The following is a 24006-nucleotide window of genomic DNA, read 5'->3' as shown; positions in this document are numbered from 1 at the left end:
ATCTACACGAATATCAAGAAGACAGACGTACGTCATGTGTTAGTCCGGCCGCTCAGTTCAGATTCAGTCAGCTGGAGATGAACTGAGACCACTTCCTCTAAAGGTCTCTGTGTGGTTGCGTTGGTCTGAGTACGACTGCTGAGCTCAGATCTGCCCAAACAAATCAAACCAAGGAGGAAAACCAACAAGAGTCCTGTTCAACCAGACTGAACTACACATCCTGAGACTCTACTCATGCTAGCAGCTCTGTGATGCTAAAAGCTAAACGCAAATTAAACCTAAAGATGTCAGGATGTTTGGTCAAAAATACAAGTTTTGGGCTGGAGTTAGTTATTACAGTTCATCCTGAGGGGAACATGAACATGAGACAAACTTCATGACAATCCATCAAACAGTTGTTGAGATATTTAACTTAAATCAACAGTTGTCGACCTCATGGTGGCGCTACAGGAACAATGAGTGGATCAGGCAAAGTCAGCAGGATTCATCCTCTGAGGAACATGAATCTGTGGCCAACATCAGAGCAACACATTCTGCTGGATAAGTGATGAGAAGGATTCATTCTTTGCGGAACGTTAATGTCTGCACTACATTTCATCCGTTATTGTTGAGATATTTCTGTGTGAACTGACCGGCAGACATTTCATGTAATTCTCAGAAGGTTAATAAATATAAGTCGCTGCTTCTCTTCACCTAATTGATCTGGTAGAAGCTGGACATGGTGACGTAGGCCTCCTCCTGCTGGCTCACTGCAAACACCTCCGGCTCGTTCTGTCCGGCGCTGCGTTCAGGTGCAGGTGTGTGAGGTCGCTCAGCAAACCGGGGGACGTCCACCGGGGACGGACCGGAGCTCTGGACGCTGTCCTCTCCGTCGGATGAGCTCCTGCTCAGCAGCTCCAGCTCCTCGGTGCTGATGCTGGCGTTGTCCCTGGAGCAGTCGGAGCTCTGGCTGGAGGAGGGAGCGTTGGAACGGTCGGCAGCAGCAGGAAGCGAGGGCTCTGTTTCCTCACATGATGCTCTCTCCATCGGGGAGATTTTAAGGGCACTGAAGACCTCCGGTTTGATGTGCAGCAGAAGACCCTGCACAAGCAGAGACACATCGATTCAAATCAGATCACATGACATCATCAAATCACATCAGATCACATGACATCATCACATCACATGACATCATCAAATCACATCAGATCACATGACATCATCACATCACATGAGATCACGTCACATCATCACATCACATGACATCATCACATGACATCAGATCACATCACATCACATCATCACATGACATCACATGACATCATCAGATCACATCACATGACATCATCACATGACATCACATGACATCATCAGATGACATCAGATCAGATCACATCACATGACATCATCACATCATCACACTGACAATCAAAACCTTTCCAATGCTGTGACCCCAGTGAACTTTAACCCTCCAGTAATCCTTCAGATAGAAACATCACAGTTATAATTCCTCTGATTACTAGACGTCACTTTAAAGTAAACATGTGAATGAACAGATGTTTTTGTTGGGCAAACAGTCTCAAAGTAAAACAACTCACTTTATTAGGTTTGCAGATCTGCACCAGCGTGTGTTTGGGATGCGGGATGTTCGGCCACATGTAGGTGAATATTCTGTGAGGGGAAAAGAAAAGACATTAACACATGAAACATGTCATTTAAGTGAGTCTGACAGGAAAGCAGAGGAGGCGTACTTGTTTTTCCAGAAGAAAACAACGCTGAACGTCAGAACCACCAACGGGACGAGACACACGATCAGTTTGTAGATCGTCTCCCACTCGGCGTTTTCTCCTTTAAGAAAAAGAAAAGGTTGTTCTTCTCTTCTGTATTAAACCTGTACTTCATGTGTTTGTGTCTGTTTTGTTTCAGATGTTCCACCAAAGAGACTTTTCTTCTCACATGGTTTCAAAGAAATTCAATAAATGATCTGAGTCTTTGTACTAGCTTCAATGTTGATTTTCAATGTGCTTCTCTCTCTCCTCTCCTCTCCTTCCTCTCTCTCCTCTCCTTCCTCTCCTTCCTCTCTCTCTCTCTCTCCTATCCTTCCTCTCTCTCCTCTCTCTCTCCTCTCTCCTCCAACCGGTCGAGGCAGATGTTCTCCCACTGTGAGTCTGGTTCTGGTTCTGAGGTTTCTTCCTGTTTAAAGGGAGTTTTTTCTCTCCACTGTCACTAAGTGCTGCTCATGTGGGAATGTTGGGTCTCTTTAAATTAAACCTGAAGAGTTCGGTTTAGACCTGCTCTATGTGGAAAGAGACTTGAGATGACTTTGTTGTGATTTGGCGCTTTATAAATAAAGATTGATTGATTGATTGATTTGTTCCAGCTGTTCATACCAGCAGGAGAAGAGAAGCTGTAAGTTTGGCCCCAGTCGCTCCAACTGCCCTGCAGGTGTTCGCTCGGCTTGGCTCGCACTTTGACGTGGTACTTCCTGTTCTTCTGCAGGTGCTCCATGCTGATGGCCAACGTGTCTTTTTGGAAGACATCTTGAGTCTTTGGTGAAACAGATAAATCGTGGATTAATCCAAATGTTTCTGAACATGTTTAACCCTCCTGTTGTCCTCGAGTCAAGGAAGGAAGGGAGGAAGAAGGAAGGAAAGGAAAGGAGGGAGGGAGGGAAGGGAAGGAAAGGAAAGGAAAGAAGGAAGGGAGGGAGGAAGGAAAGGAAGGAAGGAAGGATGGAGGAAGGAAGGGAGAAGGAAAAAAGAAGGAAAGGAGGAAGGAAGAAGGACGGAAAGGAGGGAGGAAGGAAGGGAGGGAGGGAGGAAGGTAGGAGGGAGGGAGGGAAGAAGGAAGGGAGGGAGGAGGAAAGAAAGAGAAGGAGGGAGGAAGGGAGGAAGGGATGAAGGAAGGAAGGAAGGAGGGAGGGAGGGAGGAAGGACAGAAGGAAGGAAGAAAGGCGGATGGAGGAAGGAAAGAAGGAAGGGAGGAAAGAGAGAGGAAGGAAAGAAAGAGAGAAGGAGGGAGGAAGGACAGATGGAAGGAAGGAAAGAAGGAACAGTCAAAACAGACGGGGTCAATTTGACCCGGGAGGACGACACGAAGTTTAAAGTTAATAAACATACAAGAAAACGAATGATCTCACTATTTCACTGTGGTCCGTCCAGATGTGCAGCTGGAACCGCTGATTATTTATTTTCAGGTAGTCGTTGTGGTACGGTGTCCGGATATGAAACACGGCCTGGTTGGTCTCCTGGTTTAAGGTCACGTTCCACACATGAGGACTTCTGGGTTTCACTGCAGGGACACAAAAAAACCAGAAGACTGTAAAGACTGGAACTACTAACACTTTCACACCTGGAGTTTGGTTCATTTGAAGAAATATTCAATCAGTGATTTCAGTGGGTCGTCATGGAAACGCCTGTAGTGTCACTAGTTACCCCAGAATAACACAAATGCTGGTCAATCAATAATGACAACTTATCAGTTGATGTGGTCAGTTTGTTATTTCAGCTGCTGTAGTGATGGTCTGACTGAGACTGTGAGAGTTATATCATTATATTCCTCCACCCTACTGGACTCAATACATTCAACCCCTGCAGGTAATTAAACTTTTTTAAATGTTAATGTACCTTTACTTTTTAAATTCCATAATATTCATCTTAAATAGAAATGAAGAGGCCATCTGATGTCACCAGAAAGGACTCTGCAAAGACATTTTTATCTGCTAATTTATTATCTGTAAATAAAGCGTCTTCCTAAATTGTATGATGTAATTTGTGTTAGGGGTTTAGTTCGTGTTCATTGGTCCCTGGCCGGCCCCTCTCACAATGCAATGTGTAATATATGTGAGAAAATATGAATGTAGAAACTGACAGAATATATAAATGTGCTCAATAATGCAGGATAACAAACCAGATCCGAGCTCAGTCTCAGTCATCACTGTCTATGAGTGCAGGTGAGTCATCTCCCAGGTGAACAGAGGTTTTCACCCAGTGACCACATGATCACTGTAAAGCTGGTTTATTCTTCCACAGTAAGTTCTGTTATTTCTACATCTGAGCCTGAAACTGTGACTTGCAGGAAACCTGAGAACACTTCTCTGCACCGACACACCGAGCGTCAGACTCACACTGAGACCTTCACTGCTGAAAATCATGAAGACATCTGAAGCAGACAGGAACCTTTCCACCTTTTAAAGAGGATAAAAGTAGAACTTGCAGTATGATGTACGTCCATGCTGTCCATATGAAACCAGCTGATTCAGCAGCTACATGATGTCATTCCCAAACTCATGGAGACGTTTGCACAGAGGATGACTTTTTTGACTTTGACACAACTTTATATGATAAAACTCCTAAAAGCTCCACTTCACAACTTCTAATAGATGAACTCACTCCACCCTTCCTCTTCATACTCTCCTACTGAGCTGCAGTGTGTAGAAGGAGCGCTCTACTTTAAGCCTGGCTTGTAGTCACATTCATATTTATTCTTTATCTTTGCACTAAATGTTACCTGATTGATATTGTTTGATGTACTGTTGTTGGGTTTTATGTGCCTTGTAAGGTGCCTTTAAATAAAATGCATTATTATGTGATTGATTGATACGGATGGAGATGAGCGTCAGTGTGTCCATGCTGATCTATGAAGGTTGTTTTCCATAAACAGTCATCTGTGTACTTTGTTGTGGCTTCAGTGGTGTTGATCTCTCTGCTTCTGACTCATTTCTTCTCAGCTTGGTTGGATCCGTTTATGATAATTAAGGCGTGAGCACTAAACACTGCAAAGGCCCTTTTGAATCTGTAGGAATCATTTTTCTTCTCCGGAAACAAACGCATTTTTCAAACCCTAAACGTGCCCCAAAACTCACGAAAATGTACATCACATCAGACCTTGCAAAAATGTTTATATTTTATGTCTCTCGGGAACGGGCGTAAAATGGCTCAACAGCGCTCCCTAGCTAAATGACAAACATGGAGCCCCTCGCTTACTGACATAGACAAACGAAATTCGGTACACATATGTATCATGCCAACACACACCTAAAAGTATCTTGGACCCATACTCCTCCTAGAGATTTAATCCAAACAAATTCAAATTCGCTCAGAAACATCTTCAGACATTAGAGATGAAAAGTTATCAAAATCTTTTTTCTTCCGTTATACCTGGTTACCGTGGTGATGTGAGGAATTTTGATGTTTCGCCATAAAACAGGAACTGTTACTGCTTACAAAATGAAGAAAATTGAGCCCCTCCCTCCAGATTGACGTAGATGAATGAAATTTGGTTCACATATGTATCATGTGAAGACGCACAAAAAAGTCTCTTGGACCCATACTCTAACTCCAACAGGAAGTCAGCTATTTTTATTCAAATTTCGACGCCTTGCAGTTTAACGAACTCCTACAGATTTAATCCAACCGACTTCATTTTCACTCTGTGTCATCCTTGAAGATGCGTTGCAGCTGTTTCGGGGCGAGGTTCATCGCTGCTTGGAGCTTTAATTGAATATTATATTGTTAATTTAGTCATGGGACAGTGGTCATGTGACTTGTATATCTGCTATCTCCTCTCTCTCTGTTAAATTCACTCGGTCATTAAAAGTGTTTTGTGCCTCGTAGAGAAACTCTGAGTTTGTTGTTTTTTTAAATCAAAAGTCACAGCTGATCACACGAGGACTGTTTTTATTCACGATCTGTTAGAAGGACACCTGCTTCCTCTCACCTCTTCACCTCTGTTTCAACTCATTTTCACTTTCTGTCTGATCAGGTAAAATCCCTGCAGTCGCGTTGCCACGGTTACCATTGTTCATTTAACTGAACAAGAAGAACTAATGACGTTGCATCTTGTATTATTGTACTTTTATATTTATATATTCTTCTCCTTAGAATAGAATAGAATAGAATAGAATAGAATAGAATAGAATAGAAAGCTTTATTGTCATTATATTTAACATATAATGAGATTACAGCTGCCACTCCATTTGTACTTTTTAAGACAATAAGAACAAGACACACACGCAGCTAAAAAAGATGACATAGTAGGAAGATAAACTCACCTCTACATGAACAAAGAGTTAAATGAGTTAAATGCTGAGACATACTGAACATACAGGAAGCTTTTACCTATTTTCTTCAGGTCGATCGGGGTTGTGATCGTGCCTCCTTTCCTCAGGTGGACGGTCAGGTTGAACTGAGCCAGCGGCTGCAGATGTTTGGAGGTGATTGTGTCTCCGGAGCCGTTCAGACATCTGATCTTGTTCACAGCAAAGTCTCTGTAGCTGTGAACAGAAGATCAGCTGAGAGTCAGAGTCTGAGACACGTGTGACAGTCTGTGTCTGATCCTCTTTGACATTTAAACTTTTTACCACATGATCATTCTCTCGATGCAGTCGTCTTCGTTGTCGTCCTCATCATCCTCGCTGTGGCCTCCGATCAGCTCACAGGTCACACTGCTTTCCTTCATGGCGATGTGAGAGGTGCAGCTGATCCTCGGCTCTGAGAGGAAACACAACACGTCTGTCAGATCTGTGATCAGTTCAGAAGAAGAACCATTAACTACTAATTCAAATTAGGGAAAAGAATTAAATACACATAAAATGCTGCTTAAATATCTTTAAAACAGTCAGCACATATTGGACGGTATATGGCTCAGAGACCAATAAGTGTTGGTAGGATGATTACTTCATAAATCAGTTAAAACTAGTTTTAAAGCAGCATCAGGTTTGTTAAAATGTACATTTAGTATTTTTGTGTGTTTTATAGGAGATAAATTCAGACTGAACTCAGCGGCTCCGCAGCAAGACATCATGGACGTCCGAGTTACGCCCAGTTCAATATAATCAATATATTAAAAAAAGATCAATAAGAGAAAACTGGATCAATGTGTAAATAATGTTTTATTGTTTTAATCATTGTTTTATAAATGGATGAATACAGAAAAAGACCTTAAACAGATCTTAAATCTAGTTTTAAACGGCATCTTTTATTAGTCAGTATGAACAAGAGGAACGTGGGTCAGTGACTAATAAGTGTTGGTAAGATGATGAATTCATAAATCAGTTAAACTAGTTTTAAAAGCAGCATCAGGTTTGTTAAAACGTACATTTAGTATTTTTGTTGGTTTTATATCATTTGAAATGACATTTGCACCATTTTTTACCAAAACATTTAAATGTTTCCTGATCTCCATGGTAACCAGAGTAAATGTAATATTTAGAACAATTGTATTCCATTACCTTTATTTAATATAAAGTTATAATGTAAGATCATGCCAAACTAGTTGATATGGTGTTTTATTGAGAATTTACTGTTTTTAAGCAAGTTGAATTATTTGGTACAAAGTTTTTATGGTTACACCACTTAGACATTTTTGCCATAATCCTCTAATATATTCTCTCTAAATGGATTAAAAGCAGAAATTTGATGCTGGGTCCACAAAAAAAGAATGTGTGCAAGTTATTCATACGTTTATTTTCACATTTTAACCCTTTAAATTTAAACTAAAAACATCATTGACCTATAAACATACTGATATATCTCTGATAGGCTATCAGCTGATTATACCAGATGAGCAATATCTCAGTTGGCTTTAATCGTTCAGTCTGATGTTTCGCTCCACACTGAAATAACTGCTGTGAATGTTTCAGACATTCAAGTTTCCCAGAAGATAAAATCCTACTTTTCCTTTAGCGCCACCTTGAGGCTGACTTTCATGGTTCAGAGTGAAATAACTCAACAATTATCAGATGGATTTTCATGCAAATATTCTCATCATGGTGGCGCTGCAGGAAAAGTGAGAAGAACTGTGATGAACTCGTGTTCCCCAGAGGATGAATCGGGTTAGCTGACTGATCCCAGAACATGTACTCTGATGTCTTCTCCACCAGCAGGTCAAAGATTTTCAAATTATCTCAACATCTATTTAACAGATTGGCACAAAAACTGGTTCAGAGATTCATATTTCTGAGAGGATGAATCTTCATCACGTGTCCTGCAGTGCCACCATGAGGTCAAAGTTAGATGCTACTGTGAAATAAATCCTGCGGAAATATTTAAATTAGAGCTGCAAAGAATTATCTTCCAAATCGATCAATCTGTTGAGTATTTTTATGATCGATATGTCTGTAAAATGACAGGAAATAGTGGAAAGGTCAACAGTTTGAAAGCAGAATATTTATATTAAATATTAAAATGTTATGAAACAGAGAAGAAAACGTTTGGCATTTTCCACAATAAGCAATTTAATAATTGATTGATCTTCATTGATCGACGCTGATCACAGCTGTTGGTTGACGCTGCGGTTCGTCGTCTGAGTGAACTTCACCTCTGACCTTTCAGCAGTCAGCTGTTCACCGCTCAATGTTTCAGGACAAATAACAAACCTTTTGTTTTTCCTCACACCTCTCACCTCACTTTCACACATTGATCTTTCTGCTCCCACCGATCAACTGTCAAACACTCACAGCATGAATAACCCTCTGATGGAAGCTCAACTTTAGACTTTTATATTTTAAACAGTGAAAACAGAATAAATCCTGGTGAAGATTAAAAGCATTTTATTCAGTCTAATAAACCATAAATTAATTATAACTTTGCTTTTAGTCCATAACTTCAGCCATTCACCACAAATTAATGCTGTTTTATTCTTTCAATCAATAAAGTCTGAAGTCTAAAAGTGCAAAACTGTTAATCATCTATTTTATTATTAAATCAAGTTTATGTTTCCACTGAAAACACTGAAGAAGTACTTCACTGATACTTTACTGCAGTAAAAGTACAAATACTGCAGTGTACAAATACTCCATTACATGTAAAAATCCTGCATGAAAAATTAGCAGTATTATGAGTGATGTAGTATGCAGTATTACAGTAAAAGTACTGCAGTATTATGAGTGATGTAGTATGCAGTATTACAGTAAAAGTACTGCAGTATTATGAGTGATGTAGTATGCAGTATTACAGTTAAAGTACTGCAGTATTATGAGTGATGTAGTATACAGTATTACAGTAAAAGTACTGCAGTATTATAGTGATGTAGTATACAGTATTACAGTAAAAGTACTGCAGTATTATGAGTGATGTAGTATGCAGTATTACAGTAAAAGTACTGCAGTATTATGAGTGATGTAGTATGCAGTATTACAGTAAAAATACTGCAGTATTATGAGTGATGTAGTATGCAGTATTACAGTTAAAGTACTGCAGTATTATGAGTGATGTAGTATGCAGTATTACAGTAAAAGTACTGCAGTATTACAGTAAAAGTACTGCAGTATTATGAGTGATGTAGTATGCAGTATTACAGTAAAAGTACTGCAGTATTATGAGTGATGTAGTATGCAGTATTACAGTTAAAGTACTGCAGTATTATTCTAACCGGAGGAGGAAACATGCATCTCAGGGTGTTTTGGTACATTTTGAAACTTTAACTTCATTCTAATCTCAGAACATTTCATCTTTTTGTTAATAACTCATCTTAAATATGATCTAAAGACTCTAATGATGTAACTCTGATCACACTTACTGATGTGTCTGTGTCTCTGTGTGTCATTAGGAGCCACAACAGAGTCAACACAGCGTCGGTGTGACTGAGCAGAAGTCATTTAGGAATCATTGTGATCACATGTGGTCATAAACACAGTGTAAAGGTTGTTCTCACCTGAGTCAGTGTCTCCGTCTCCGCTCTGAGCTGCAGTCTGAGCCGCCAGCAGCAGCAGCAGCAGCAGCAGCAGCGCAGCCACACGCCAGCTCAGACGCATCTCTCCTCCGCTTCTGCTTCGTGTTGTTGTTACAGCAGCAGAGAGCAGCTCACCTGTCAGCATACAGCTCTGCAGCTCTATGCTTTAATCAGCAGCACGCAGAGAGAGAGAGAGAGAAAGGGGGGGGGGGAGAGAGACAGAGAGAGACAGAGAGAGAGAGAGAGAGAGAGAGAGAGAGAGAGAGAGAGAGAGAGAGAGAGAGAGAGAGACAGAGAGAGGAAGCAGAGGACGGAGGGAGGTGTCACAGGATGTAAATCACAACGTCTTTGTTCAGCCGACTGAAGGGAAACAAACACGCTGCTGTTCATCTGCTCACCTTTAAAACATCTTTCAATGAAACACATCAGTGTGTTAAAGCAGAGAAAACAAAGAGTGATGATCCAGTTCAAGTTTAATAATGAAAGAAAACAGACTCAGTTCATTCTTCACATCTGAGAATAAAATGATCCGTTTCTGGTTAAATGTGGAACAAGAAGTGAACTCTGATGTTTATAATTTGGTGTCACTTCAACATGATTTATAACTGCTGTTCATTAACTCTACACTGAACTCACCATCTGTAATATTATATGTGTTATTTTGGCTAAACTGTGTTTTAAACAATTAACTGATTATTAAAATTGTTGCAGATTAATCGACCAATTGTTGGAGCTCTGCATCAATTTCAATAAAAGATGTTTTGTTGTGTTTCACTTCTTCAAATCATTTATGAATCCTCACAAATGATTTGAAGAAAAATAAATCTGTCTGTAATCAATCAATCAACCAATCAGTCTTTATTAATAAAGCACTAGATCATCACAGAGCAGGTTCAGACTGAACTATTTAATAAAGATTTAATTACCCTGTTTAAAAATCCAGTTAGAACCAGTTTCAAACCTTAGCTGGTCTAACTGGTTTAACTGGTTTCAATCAATCAATCAATCTTTATTTATAAATCGCCAAATCACAACAAAGTTATCTCAAGTCTCTTTCCACATAGAGCAGGTCTAAACCGAACTCTTCAGGTTTAATTTAAGAGACACAACATTCACACATGAGAGAAAAAACTCCCTTTAAACAGGAAGAACCCTCAGAACCAGAACCAGACTCACAGTGGGAGAGAGAGGAAGGAGAGGAGAGAGAGGGAGGAGAGAGAGGAAGGAGAGGAGAGAGAGGAAGGAGAGGAGAGAGAGAGAGAGGAAGGAGAGGAGAGAGGAAGGAGAGGAGAGAGGAAGGAGAGGAGAGAGAGGAAGGAGAGGAGAGAGGAAGGAGAGGAGAGAGGAAGGAGAGAGAGGAAGGAGAGGAGAGAGAGGAAGGAGAGGAGAGAGAGGAAGGAGAGGAGAGAGGAAGGAGAGAGAGAGAGGAAGGAGAGGAGAGAGAGGAAGGAGAGGAGAGAGGAAGGAAAGGAGCGAGAGGAAGGAGAGGAGAGGAGAGAGAGAGAGGAAGGAGAGGAAGGAGAGGAGAGAGAGGAAGGAGAGGAGAGAGAGGAAGGAGAGGAGAGAGGAAGGAGAGGAGAGGAGAGAGAGAGAGGAAGGAGAGGAAGGAGAGGAGAGAGAGGAAGGAGAGGAGAGAGAGGAAGGAGAGGAGAGAGAGGAAGGAGAGAGAGGAGAGAGGAAGGAGAGGAGAGAGAGGAAGGAGAGGAGAGAGAGGAAGGAGAGAGAGGAGAGAGGAAGGAAAGGAGCGAGAGGAAGGAGAGGAGAGAGAGGAAGGAAAGGAGAGAGAGGGAGGAGAGGAGAGAGAGGAAGGAGAGTAGAGAGAGGAGTAGAGGTTCTATGAGCTGGGAGCGCAGTGTTCTAGTAGGTTCATAAGGTTCTATGAGCTCTTTCAGATATGATGGAGTCTGATCATTAAGAGCTTTGAAAGTGAGGAGAAGAATTTTAAATTCTATTCTAGATTTTACAGGAAGCTAAATGCAGTAATATGATCTCTTTCTAGTGCAGCTGCATTCTGGACCAGCTGGAGAGTCTTTAGAGATTTATTAGAACAGCCTGATAATAATGAATTATAATAATCCAGCCTAGAAGTAACAAATGAGTGGACTAGTTTTCAGCATCATTCAAAATGGTTTAAACCGATTTAAACTGGTTTGAGCTGGGTTTTGTCAGATTGTAAACCAGTTGCAGTACCTGGTTGACATGTGTTAACAGACCATAAACATGTGATATATTCCATGTTTAACGTCTCAGTGATGAAGTCCAGTATCTGGTAGTTCTGGTTCGGTCTCCTGAAGGAAACATCTGGATCTTCACCAGCGTCTCTGTGACTCATTGCATCACACCTGTGTGCAGGTGATGCTGCTGAGACAACATCACGTCGTCGTCATGGAGACGCATCGGGACACACGACAGCAGAGATGTGTCAAACGAGTCCCAGACCGCTTCAGGAAGTGGTCTGACTGATCGGATCGTTTTATGCAGCCGTGACCTGCTGACTGCTGATTGGCTGATAAAGTCCAACTGAACCAAAACATCAACACGTCGTTTATTGTTTAGTTAATATTAAGATATTGATCAGTGCAGATTTAAATGAAACTATAAAGTTAAAAACAGAATTGTGTGCTTCTAACAACCTGACGATGAGAACAATGAATCACTTTTATTTTCTTTGTTTAACATTTTATCTTTTACAACATCTGTGTTAAAAAGCGACTTTAATGCCGAGCAGAGAGCGCTGTGCAGTGATGTGAGGCGCTGCTGCAGCTCTGCTAACAGAATCTAACCAGTAACCTACAAACCACTTCCTGTCTACTTACTGATCTGGTTTGTTTTTAAATGAGGCCAGGATGTACACATTTATCTGAGTTTACTACGAGCTGTCAGGTGACTGTCGGAGCAGCAGGACCCGTCTGACACCTGAACATGACCAGAAGAAAACGTGTGACTGAATCACACAATAATTTGCAGCTTTACGTGATGGAAACTTTGATTTTAGTTTCATTTCATTAAGTCTGACTGCAGCCGCTCACACTCTCTCTTCTCATTTCTCTTCTTTCTGTGGATCAGCTGCTGTTTCCTACACTCAGCCAACAGGTGTGCATGCTATGTTTAATGTTGTGAAGCAGGGCATGCTGGGAAATGGTTGTGCAATACCTGCTGTTTGACCTGAGTTTTACTGCAAAAACAGAGACAGAGATGAGCTGTGATGCATCTTTATCTTTGAGATTAACGTCAGTTGCATAAATAAATAAGAAGGTTTAAAATACTTTAATCTGATGCTTTTTTTAGGTTGAGCAGAACTGGAAGAAATACTCAGATACTTTACTGCATTACAAGTAAAAGCACTGTCATAAGTATTATAAGCTTGATGTAGTTCAGCAACATAAAGTCCAATTTGATCTCAAGTGGGCCAGAAAATCCATTACACAATAACCTATACATAATATATAATAAACATCACAGGTTGCCCTGGCAACAGATACAGATCAAATGTGTACAAACCCATTGAGGAACATTTGTGAATTATGTTTTTAGTCAGTTATCTCAAGCTGGACGTTCACGAGCCAATCAGAAGCGAGAATAGCAGCGTGTTGTGTGAAGTGATCCAGTGGATCCCCCTGATGAAGGTAAATGAAATATTGGATCATTTGAACATTTATTGAAATGAAAGCATGTGAGAAGTTTAGAGGAGCTGTTAACAACTCATAGACATCTGAGATGTATATATATATATATATATATATATATATATATATAATATAATATTATATTATATTATATTATATTATATTATATTATATTATATTATATTATATATATATATATATATTATATTATATATATATATATATATATATATATATATATATATATATATATATATATATAATATATATATATATATATATATATATATATATATATATATTATATTATATTATCCATTGTGTCAAATCTGCATCTGAAAAGTAACTAAAGCTGTTAAATAAATGTAGTGGAGTAGAAAGTAGCATCACATGGAAATACTACAGTAAAGTACAAGTACCTCTAACTGTACTACAGTAAAGTACTAGTACCTCTAACTGTACTACAGTAAAGTATAAGTACCTCTAACTGTACTACAGTAAAGTACAAGTACCTCTAACTGTACTACAGTAAAGTACTAGTACCTCTAACTGTACTACAGTAAAGTATAAGTACCTCTAACTGTACTACAGTAAAGTACAAGTACCTCAAACTGTACTACAGTAAAGTACAAGTACCTCAAACTGTACTACAGTAAAGTACTAGTACCTCAAACTGTACTACAATAAAGTACAAGTACCTCAAACTGTACTACAGTAAAGTACTAGTACCTCTAACTGTACTACAGTAAAGTAATAGTACCTCTAACTGTACTACAGTATAGTACAAGTACCTCTAACTGTACTGCAGTAAAGTACAAGTACCTCTAACTGTACTGCAGTAAAGTACAAGTACCTCTAACTGTACTGCAGTAAAGTATAAGTACCTCTAACTGTACTACAGTAAAGTATAAGTACTTCTAACTTATTAACTTATTAATGAAATCAGAGTATTTCATATACAGTGCCAGTGCTAGTACTTCTCTGCAGATCTTTATTAATATACATATAAATATATATATATATATATATATATATATATATATATATATATATATATATATATATATATATAAATCCTGATTGTTTGATTAAATTTCCTCAAAACAGAATCAGTGAATATTATTAATCTGTAAAGTTCAGAGTTTGATGCCTGCAGGCTTCACTTTAACATCACGCTGAATACTCGCCCACGATTGGCTCCAAACTCGTTGTGATGTCATAGAAACAATAATCACAGTCCAGAAAAAAAGAAGAACATGTTTCTGAGGAGACGTTAGAAACATTTCTGTATGTCTGTAAATGATTTTACATAAGAAGTCATTTTACTTTTACTTTCCTTTTTTTGTGTCATTTAAGTTTTTATTCTTTTTGAAGATGTATTTTCTTACATAAACAGGATTCACACCAATGTTCACTGATTAGTGCATCTCACATCCACCAAGGAAAGTCACTTATGATCTGCATCCATGCTGTAGTTCAAATAAAGCCTCGCTTGGCTGGTGTTGCTTAAATTACACTTCACCCTTCCTATCATCTAAAGCGGCTCTCTCCTTTTTTATACATAACATAAATGAAAATAACAATAATAAAAGTGAACCTTTAGCCCTGGTGTATGATCTGCTCTGCTGAGGATCAGCTGACACGCCTGCCTCAGGGTCACATGACTGCTCTGACTGTGGTAGATGTGCTTCATGCTGCTCAGACGGGTGGAGGTTCGAGTCTCTGAGCCGGTCGTGGGTGGAGATGAGGCCCGGGATGGGGGGGGTGGGGGTGGGGGGGGTTGCCAGCTTGTGGAGTGCGTCTGTGGGCGTGGGCCGTGGTTAGCGGGCGAGGTCTCAACTTTTAGGAGACAACAGAAACCATGGAAGGAAAGAAGGACGTTTTGTTTGTTTGTTTGTTTGTTTGTTTGTTTGTTTGTTTGTTTGTTTGTTTGTTTGTTTGTTTGTTTGTTTGTTTGTTTCTCCTCAAATGTTAAAAGAAGAAGAAGAAGTCTGTCCTCGTCTCTGTGGAGGAGGAGGAGGAGGAGGAGGATGAGGAGGTGGAGGGGGGGGGGGTGTTAAACCTCCTGCTGCACTAACATAAAGACATAAAGAGCCTCCTCAGTGTTTCTCTGCAGCTTATCTGGGAGGAGAAACACACCCCCGCCCCCCAAAACCACACGGCTGAGGTTCATCTCTCCGCTCAGCATCACAAACATCTTCAGCTGTGGTTTGGTGTTTCTGTGTTTGTCTCTCTCTCTCTCTCTCTCTCTCTCTCTCTGTCTCTCTCTCTCTCTCTCTCTCTCTCTCTCTCTCTCTCTCTCTCTCTCTCTCTCTCTCTCTCTGTCTCTCTCTCTCTCTCTCTCTCTCTCTCTCTCTCTCTCTCTCTCTCTCTCTCTCTCTCTGATGGGAATCTGATGACAACCACTAACGAAGCTGAGCTGCTTGATTCAGGCGTGAAACTCGTCATCTTTACTGTAAACAGCAAACATATTCAGTGTTTACTCATCTGATGTGATGGAAGAAGTACTCTGATATACTAATATTATACTACTATAATACTACTATGATACTACTATAATACTACTATGATACTACTATAATACTACTATAATACTACTATGATACTACTATAATACTACCATGATACTACTATAATACTACCATGATACTACTATAATACTACCATGATACTACTATAATACTACCATGATACTACTATAATACTACTATAATACTACTATGATACTACTATGATACTACTATAATACTACTATAATACTACTATGATACTACCATGATACTACTATAATACTACCATGATACTACTATAATACTACTATAATACTACTATGATACTACTATAATACTACTATAATACTACTATGATACTACTATAATACTACTATGATACTACTATAATACTACTATAATACTACTATGATACTACTACACTCTATGGAGCCACTGAAGTCCGAACAGATATTCATTTTAAGGTCCGTGTAAAGTAAGAATAAATATGTGTTCTGAGTTTGACATACCACAGAGAAGTGTGTTGTTAACCACCCTGCCAAATGTGAATGATTAAAAAAATCACCAAATATATGAAATTAGGCTTCAAAGTTGTGTAATAGTCTGCCTATGTCTCTGCTCCCAAACGCTGTGGGCGTGGCCGCCGAGTCCGCTGAAGCCCCGCCCCCTACCGAGTGTCACCTGTCAATCAAAGTCACCACCTCTACCAGAAACATGGACGCTACTCTGAGAGCTTTCTGCTGCTAGCTCGGCGGCTAGCTCGGCGGCTAACTCAGCTAACTGGCTAACTGTAGACTGTAGTAGTGTGTGCTGAATGTATTTATACCTCTACAGCAGCAGGGCGGGTTTATGCTAAGCCTAGCTCCACTATTCAAATCTAAATGGTTGAAATGCTTTTTAAACCTTTTTTTAGAAATACATTTATGACCTATTTAATGTGTTTAGAAGAAAATGTCTGAATTCACTTTATACCGTCTTTAAATATTTTGCACACAAGATCAAACAAGAAAAAATCTTTTGGGATTTTTGGGGTTTATATTAAATATATTACAATATTACAGTGCACATGTACTCTTTAAAAGAAGAGAGTAGCAGAAAGTACTTCAGTCTCCAGTGATCACATGACTGATCACATGATTGATCAGAGGTATAGATAGATCTGACATCTAATAAACTGAACATACTGAAAGAATAATTCATCATCAAATCAATGCAGATTAATTCTGATTGATAAATAGAAATAAAAACAAAGTGGTTCAACATGAACTTTAATGACTGTTGTAACTGCTGCTGCTTCAGTGACGTGTTATTGATCCTGATCAATGATATTTATTCTGATCAGACTCTCTGACGTGTGACTGACTCTCAGCTGTTTCATCCACAGGTTGAATTCTCAGATTTGTGAGTAAAAGTGAAGGTTTTTGTTGCTGTGGGCGGTTCACACTTCTCTCTGCTCAGCATGTTTGATCAGCTGCAGGATGTGCAGATGCCTGTGTGGGTGTTCAGGCCTTCGTATTGATAATGCTTCATGTTTTATTAGTGCACGGCTCAGTGAGCGGAGACGAGTAATGAAGTGGAAACATTGTGGAGGATTTAAAGCTTGTGTCTCCATGCTGAGCTGCTCCTGTTCAGGATGTCCTTCCCATACATACCTGCAGAGATGGTACATCTATTTATGTCACCCATCTTTACACCTACACCCATACATGAAACCGCAGTGCAGAATCTCATGGTGTTGAATTTGAGTGAAGCCACACCAAAATGAGCTGGTCTTTGAAGCCGGAGCTCCAACAGCCACATGAATGTCTCCTGTGTACAGCCTCTCTAAAAACTCTGCTTCCTGCTTCTCCTCACTTGTTGTTTTTGCTTCTTCTTTTTTTTTTTTAAGGCTAACTTTGTGTTCACCAATCATCACGTAACGCCGACAACTCAGCCTGACAAGACGTTTGCTGGCGAGGTACGACTGAACTTCTGTAGAAAGGTGTTGCAAGTTGTGCAAACAGAGGTTAGGCTTGTTCAGAAATTACTCCTCACCACATCCTCTTCCTTGACTCATAATTTGTCTTCATCCTTTAAAAAACACGACAAGCTGAGCAGATCTGAAACATGAGTTCAGTGCCTCTCTCTCACTTATTTCAGGCAGTGAGTGTCAGTCAGAGGAGAGCGCTGCAGTTTCATTTCACCTTTAGCTGTAAAGGACTGACGCACTGCAGGTTTGTGGCGGCCGCACGAAACTTTCACTGTGTGTGGCAGGAACAGAAATCATTGGTGATTACTGCCTCTGAGTTTAGACGTGCGTGACTCTCAGGTGGAGATCAGGTGACTGAAAAGGACTCAGTTATATCACAGTGAAACCACAGTGCTGCACATCAGTGTCCCAAACCCTCACGTGGTATATTAATACATGTATGTACAGATATTTAGATCATTGAGCATTATAGATTATCTCTCTACTGCCTTCACTCCCTCTGTGAACTACACATTATATCTGTGTTTTCTCCAACGCTTTGAATCTATTTAAACACTTCTGGTTGAAGTCTTTTTTTCTGAGCAGTGACTTCAATCAGCTGCAGCTTTGATCTGATTGGTCTGTTTTGACGCGATGCATTTGATTGGTTGTCTGGTCCAAAGACAGAGAGGGTTTTCACTAGTTTTATCACTTTAAAGCACAAATGAATAATTTACTCAGTAAAGGAATGAAAATAAAACAAACTACTTTACTTCATTTAAACCATTTTAACCAGACTTCAAAATAAAATGACTGAATTGGAGAAATACTCAAAGTAAAGTCAATAAAACAGCTTCTTAATTACAGTAACGTGAGGAACGTTTCACCTCTAATTATTGTTATTTATTTATTGTTAATAAGGACCCAAATAAACCCCATCACTAATGTTTGCTATATTTAATTTAATAAAATTGAATTTAGTGCATGTGATCCATAAACTGGTATTGGCTCCACATCTTAAAATCACAGCTGATGGTGATGACGGCTGGCTATCATTTAAAAAATGACGTTTAGACGTGCAGAGTAACAGACTGTAGAGTAACAGACGTGTAGAGTAACAGACTGTAGAGTAACAGACGTGTAGAGTAACAGACGTGTAGAGTAACAGACTGTAGAGTAACAGAATGTAGAGTAACAGACTGCAGAGTAACAGGCTGTATAGTAACAGACTGTAGAGTAACAGAATGTAGAGTAACAGACTGCAGAGTAACAGACTGTAGAGTAACAGACTGTAGAGTAACAGACTAAAGAGTAACAGACGTGTAGAGTAACAGACTGTAGAGTAACAGACTGTAGAGTAACAGACTGTAGTGTAACAGACTGTAGAGTAACAGACTGTAGAGTAACAGACTGTAGAGTAACAGGCGTGTAGAGTAACAGACTGTAGAGTAACAGACTGTAGAGTAACAGACGTGTAGAGTAACAGACTGTAGAGTAACAGACGTGTAGAGTAACAGACTGTAGAGTAACAGACTGTAGAGTAACAGACTGTAGAGTAACAGACGTGTAGAGTAACAGACTGTAGAGTAACAGACTGTAGAGTAACAGACGTGTAGAGTAACAGACTGTAGAGTAACAGACTGTAGAGTAACAGACTGTACAGTAACAGGCGTGTAGAGTAACAGACTGTAGAGTAACAGACTGTAGAGTAACAGGCGTGTAGAGTAACATAATGTAGAGTAACAGACTGTAGAGTAACAGACTGTAGAGTAACAGACTGTAGAGTAACAGACTGTAGAGTAACAGACGTGTAGAGTAACAGACTGTAGAGTAACAGGCGTGTAGAGTAACAGACTGTAGAGTAACAGACTGTAGAGTAACAGACTGTAGAGTAACAGACTGTAGAGTAACAGGCGTGTAGAGTAACAGACTGTAGAGTAACAGACTGTAGAGTAACAGAGTAACAGACTGTAGAGTAACAGACGTGTAGAGTAACAGACTGTAGAGTAACAGACTGTAGAGTAACAGACGTGTAGAGTAACAGACTGTAGAGTAACAGACTGTAGAGTAACAGACGTGTAGAGTAACAGACTGTAGAGTAACAGACTGTAGAGTAACAGACGTGTAGAGTAACAGACTGTAGAGTAACAGACTGTAGAGTAACAGACTGTAGAGTAACAGGCGTGTAGAGTAACAGACGTGTAGAGTAACAGACTGTAGAGTAACAGGCGTGTAGAGTAACAGACTGTAGAGTAACAGACTGTAGAGTAACAGACTATAGAGTAACAGACTGTAGAGTAACAGACGTGTAGAGTAACAGACTGTAGAGTAACAGACTGTAGAGTAACAGACTGTAGAGTAACAGGTGTGTAGAGTAACAGATTGTAGAGTAACAGACTGTAGAGTAACAGACTGTAGAGTAACAGGCGTGTAGAGTAACAGACTGTAGAGTAACAGACTGTAGAGTAACAGACTGTAGAGTAACAGACGTGTAGAGTAACAGACTGTAGAGTAACAGACTGTAGAGTAACAGGCGTGTAGAGTAACAGACTGTAGAGTAACAGACTGTAGAGTAACAGACTGTAGAGTAACAGACTGTAGAGTAACAGACTGTAGAGTAACAGACTGTAGAGTAACAGACTGTAGAGTAACAGACGTGTAGAGTAACAGACTGTAGAGTAACAGACTGTAGAGTAACAGACTATAGAGTAACAGACGTGTAGAGTAACAGACTGTAGAGTAACAGACTGTAGAGTAACAGACTGTAGAGTAACAGGCGTGTAGAGTAACAGACTGTAGAGTAACAGACTGTAGAGTAACAGACTGTAGAGTAACAGGCGTGTAGAGTAACAGGCGTGTAGAGTAACAGACTGTAGAGTAACAGACGTGTAGAGTAACAGACTGTAGAGTAACAGACGTGTAGAGTAACAGACTGTAGAGTAACAGACTGTAGAGTAACAGACTGTAGAGTAACAGACGTGTAGAGTAACAGTCATATTTTCAGCTCTGGATCGGTTGCAGGAATCGATGGAGCCACTATGATACTAGATATGGATTTCTTTGGGTCGATACCTTAAAGGCATGGAGTACAGATACTCAGACATAGTGATGACACAGAATGATGATGAGTTAGTGACAGAAGTTCTGCTGCTGAGTGAAATACACAGAGACACAGAGAGAGAGAGACTGTTCTTACTGCTGTAATGAAGCAAAGTCGGTTTACTGGTTCTGTTTCGTCATGTGTAAAAACCTTTGTGGTGTTAAGTAAAGCTCACTGTCTCTTTCTGTTTCTCTCTCTCTCTTTCTCTTTTCCCCTCTCTCTCTTTCTCTCTCTCTCTGTCTGACAGGTAAACCACGGACTCACAGCTGCTGTATTAACTGTCACTGAGCGTCTGTGGGAATCTTCAGGCCGACTCGTTCACAGTGTTTAAGAGCAGCTGCTGTTAGAAACGACTTCACACTGTTCATTACAGACGTGGACAGATGTGTCGGTCCCCTCACAGCTGGCTGCAGTTACTGTCTCATGTAGACCTGAATGTGTTTGGTGTGTCAGAGTGAAGCAAAAATCATTTTCAGCTTATTCTACAAACATATTCTACTGGACAGAAAGGATTGTAAATAATGAGATTATAGAGATATTAAAAAATAACTGTTCTGTTTATTTACTCTCACACACGTCTTCCATCCTGTAATCAGTCATTCAGTCTGTTTAAATGGAGAAAAGTTGTCAGTCTGCTGGTTGGTATCATGGTGTGCATCATACCTGGACCAGATCATCTCCAAGCAGCTCGATGTTAAGGTCTGTGGGACTGGAGCCGACCTTCCTGGACGCAGCTACAAGAGGAAAATGGAGCCCAGACTGAACAGAAAGAAAGAAAAAAACTTCCAGAGAGATTCAAGCTGATCTTCACCGTACATCAGTCTGATCTCACCAACACAGACTCCATGAAGACGAGCCAGGAGGACTGAAACACATGAAAAAGCCAAACTGGAATCTGTTCAAATGAATATTTACACAAAGCTTCTGGGAGAAAAACTGGAGCTTTTTGTTCAGTCAGTATCAGCTGTTTGTTCACAGAGGAACAAATGAAGCTTTAAAAGAAAAGAACAGAAGGTCTGCTGTGACACATGGAGGAGGAGAGGAGGAGGACTCAGGAAAAATAATGTAGAAGAGAAGCTGCTGGTGACCTTCTATCACTCTTCGATTGAGAGCGTACTCTCATACTGCTTCACAGCTTGGTACGCTGGGAGCTGGGCTGCAGACAGGAAGGCTCAGAGGGTCATAAACACAGTCCAGAGGATTATTGGCTGCCCTCCCTGGAACAGATCTCCACTGCCTCAGAAGGTCCAGATCTATCCTCAAAGACTCCTCCCATCCAGGTCTATGAAAACCCTCTGGTAGGAGCTACGGGTCAATGAAAACCCTCTGGTAGGAGCTACAGGTCAATGAAAACCCTCTGGTAGGAGCTACAGGTCAATGAAAACCCTCTGGTAGGAGCTACAGGTCAATGAAAACCCTCTGGTAGGAGCTACGGGTCAATGAAAACCCTCTGGTAGGAGCTACGGGTCAATGAAAACCCTCTGGTAGGAGCTACAGGTCAATGAAAACCCTCTGGTAGGAGCTACAGGTCAATGAAAACCCTCTGGTAGGAGCAATGATGCTGATATTTTAGTCAGTGTTGAAAAGTTCTTCTGTTTTTGTGTCTTTGTTTATCATCAGCTGTAAATATAATCTGATAATCATTCATCAGGCGCCCTCCTGAACCTGTGAACCAATCAACCTGTCAATCACCACGTAGCCACGCCCTAATGCATACCCTGCTTTATCGTCACATATAAAATCAGGGAGGCCAAAATGTCCCAAATGAACATCATACTGCATTGAAGAAGGCTTTAAACTAGCGATTGAGACCATAAACACATTTTGAAAACGTTTACTGAGGTTAGAAATCAAGTGAGAAGTTGGTGAATTCTCCATTGACTTGTATAGAGACGGAAGACCTTTTGACACCAAAACGGTCGCCCCCTGGTGGCCTTTTGATAGAATGCAGTTTTAAGTTACTTCCGCGTTGACCTCATTTCAGAGGACTGGATCTCCCCGCCTGGTCGATTGACAGAAAATCAGCAGTTATAAAGTTAAAAACAGATTATTTTAACTTCACGTCTTTCCTGAACCTGACCAGCTGCTAACAGAGCGTCACATAAAACATTCAACTGAACGCAGCTTTAAATGCACAAAAACGTGCTAACACAGAGTTAACGTAAGCTAACGTAAAGCTAACGTAAAGTTGGTTTGCAGACAAGTATCATGCTAACGTTTTTCTCCCGGTCGTTTTATCGAGCTTCAAACTGAGAATGAAAAAAATAAAACATATTTATATAGTTGTGACTTTTTCACTTTTTTAAAATACAGAAACTTTAGTTTGTGTTTCAGTGACAAAAAAACAGACGTTCAGGTTTAAATGTGAAGAACATAAAATCATTTATATCATGAATGAAGTGAAATAAAAACATTTAACTTGTACTTCATCTTTATTCCAGTTACACTTCATAAGATGTTTGTGTGGCACAAAGACGTCTGCAGCGTTCTAGTCATTTATCAGATTTAACAGAAAATTATAAAAAAAAATCACACAAGAAAAAAAAAAGAAAGATAGAAAACATCAGAATGAAAAGATCCTCAGATTTATAAAAAGATAAATTTATCACAAATCACAAATAAAACTCAAATAAAACAGAAAAGGCAAAAAAAAAAAAAAAACCTAAAGCAGCAAATATTATTAATATTATATTTTTCTTTCTTTCGATTTAAATGTTTAGAAACAGCTGAAATATTTATTCTTTAACTCTTTATTGTTTTTATTGTAGCGTCATCAGATCAGGAAGCTGCAGCTCGTTATTCAAACATAGAAACTCGTCTCAGTTCAATAAACTGAATCATTAAAGTGCCAGCTGAGTGTTAGTGTTAACATCAGACTCATGACTGTGTTAGTGTTAACATCAGACTCATGACTGTGTTAGTGTTAACATCAGACTCATGACTGTGTTAGTGTTAACATCAGACTCATTACTGTGTTAGTGTTAACATCAGACTCATTACTGTGTTAGTGTTAACATCAGACTCATTACTGTGTTAGTGTTAACATCAGACTCATGACTGTGTTAGTGTTAACATCAGACTCATTACTGTGTTAGTGTTAACATCAGACTCATGACTGTGTTAGTGTTAACATCAGACTCATGACTGTGTTAGTGTTAATAAACAGACTCA

At 39.8% G+C, this 24006-nt stretch overlaps 2 protein-coding genes across 2 annotated transcripts in view; both read right to left on the bottom strand.

Annotated features, from left to right (window-relative positions):
* Positions 1-453: 453 nt before the first annotated feature.
* il7r (interleukin 7 receptor) lies at positions 454-9809 on the bottom strand. Its single transcript, XM_062434339.1, has 8 exons — positions 9634-9809; positions 6341-6470; positions 6099-6253; positions 3119-3270; positions 2370-2526; positions 1731-1827; positions 1578-1650; positions 454-1080 (listed from the first exon to the last, which is right to left on the bottom strand). The coding sequence occupies exons 1-8, from the start codon at positions 9794-9796 to the stop codon at positions 694-696; spliced, it is 1314 nt and encodes a 437-aa protein (XP_062290323.1). The 5' UTR covers positions 9797-9809; the 3' UTR covers positions 454-693.
* A 13462-nt stretch (positions 9810-23271) lies between these two features.
* myo5b (myosin VB) overlaps positions 23272-24006 on the bottom strand; it is a 42695-nt gene continuing 41960 nt past the window's right edge. The window contains exon 40 of the mRNA XM_062434366.1: positions 23272-24002. The gene's annotated coding sequence lies outside the window, so the exon portion shown is untranslated. The remainder of the gene's footprint in view (positions 24003-24006) is intronic.

Source organism: Scomber scombrus, chromosome 15 (assembly GCF_963691925.1).
Source record: "Scomber scombrus chromosome 15, fScoSco1.1, whole genome shotgun sequence".
NCBI lineage: Eukaryota > Metazoa > Chordata > Actinopteri > Scombriformes > Scombridae > Scomber > Scomber scombrus.
This window is presented reverse-complemented; position numbering and strand designations above follow the sequence as displayed.

What these genes read in the sequence shown, in the direction of transcription:
- il7r (XM_062434339.1), bottom strand. Translation starts at nt 9,796, where the DNA reads ATGCTGACAGGTGAGCTGCTCTCTGCTGCTGTAACAACAACACGAAGC. An exon ending in CAGCTTCTCTTCTCCTGCTG is followed by an intron (nt 1,828 to 2,369) that starts GTATGAACAGCT and finishes TTTTTCTTAAAG; the next exon opens with GAGAAAACGCCGAGTGGGAG. An exon ending in GTTTTCTTCTGGAAAAACAA is followed by an intron (nt 1,651 to 1,730) that starts GTACGCCTCCTC and finishes TTCCCCTCACAG; the next exon opens with AATATTCACCTACATGTGGC.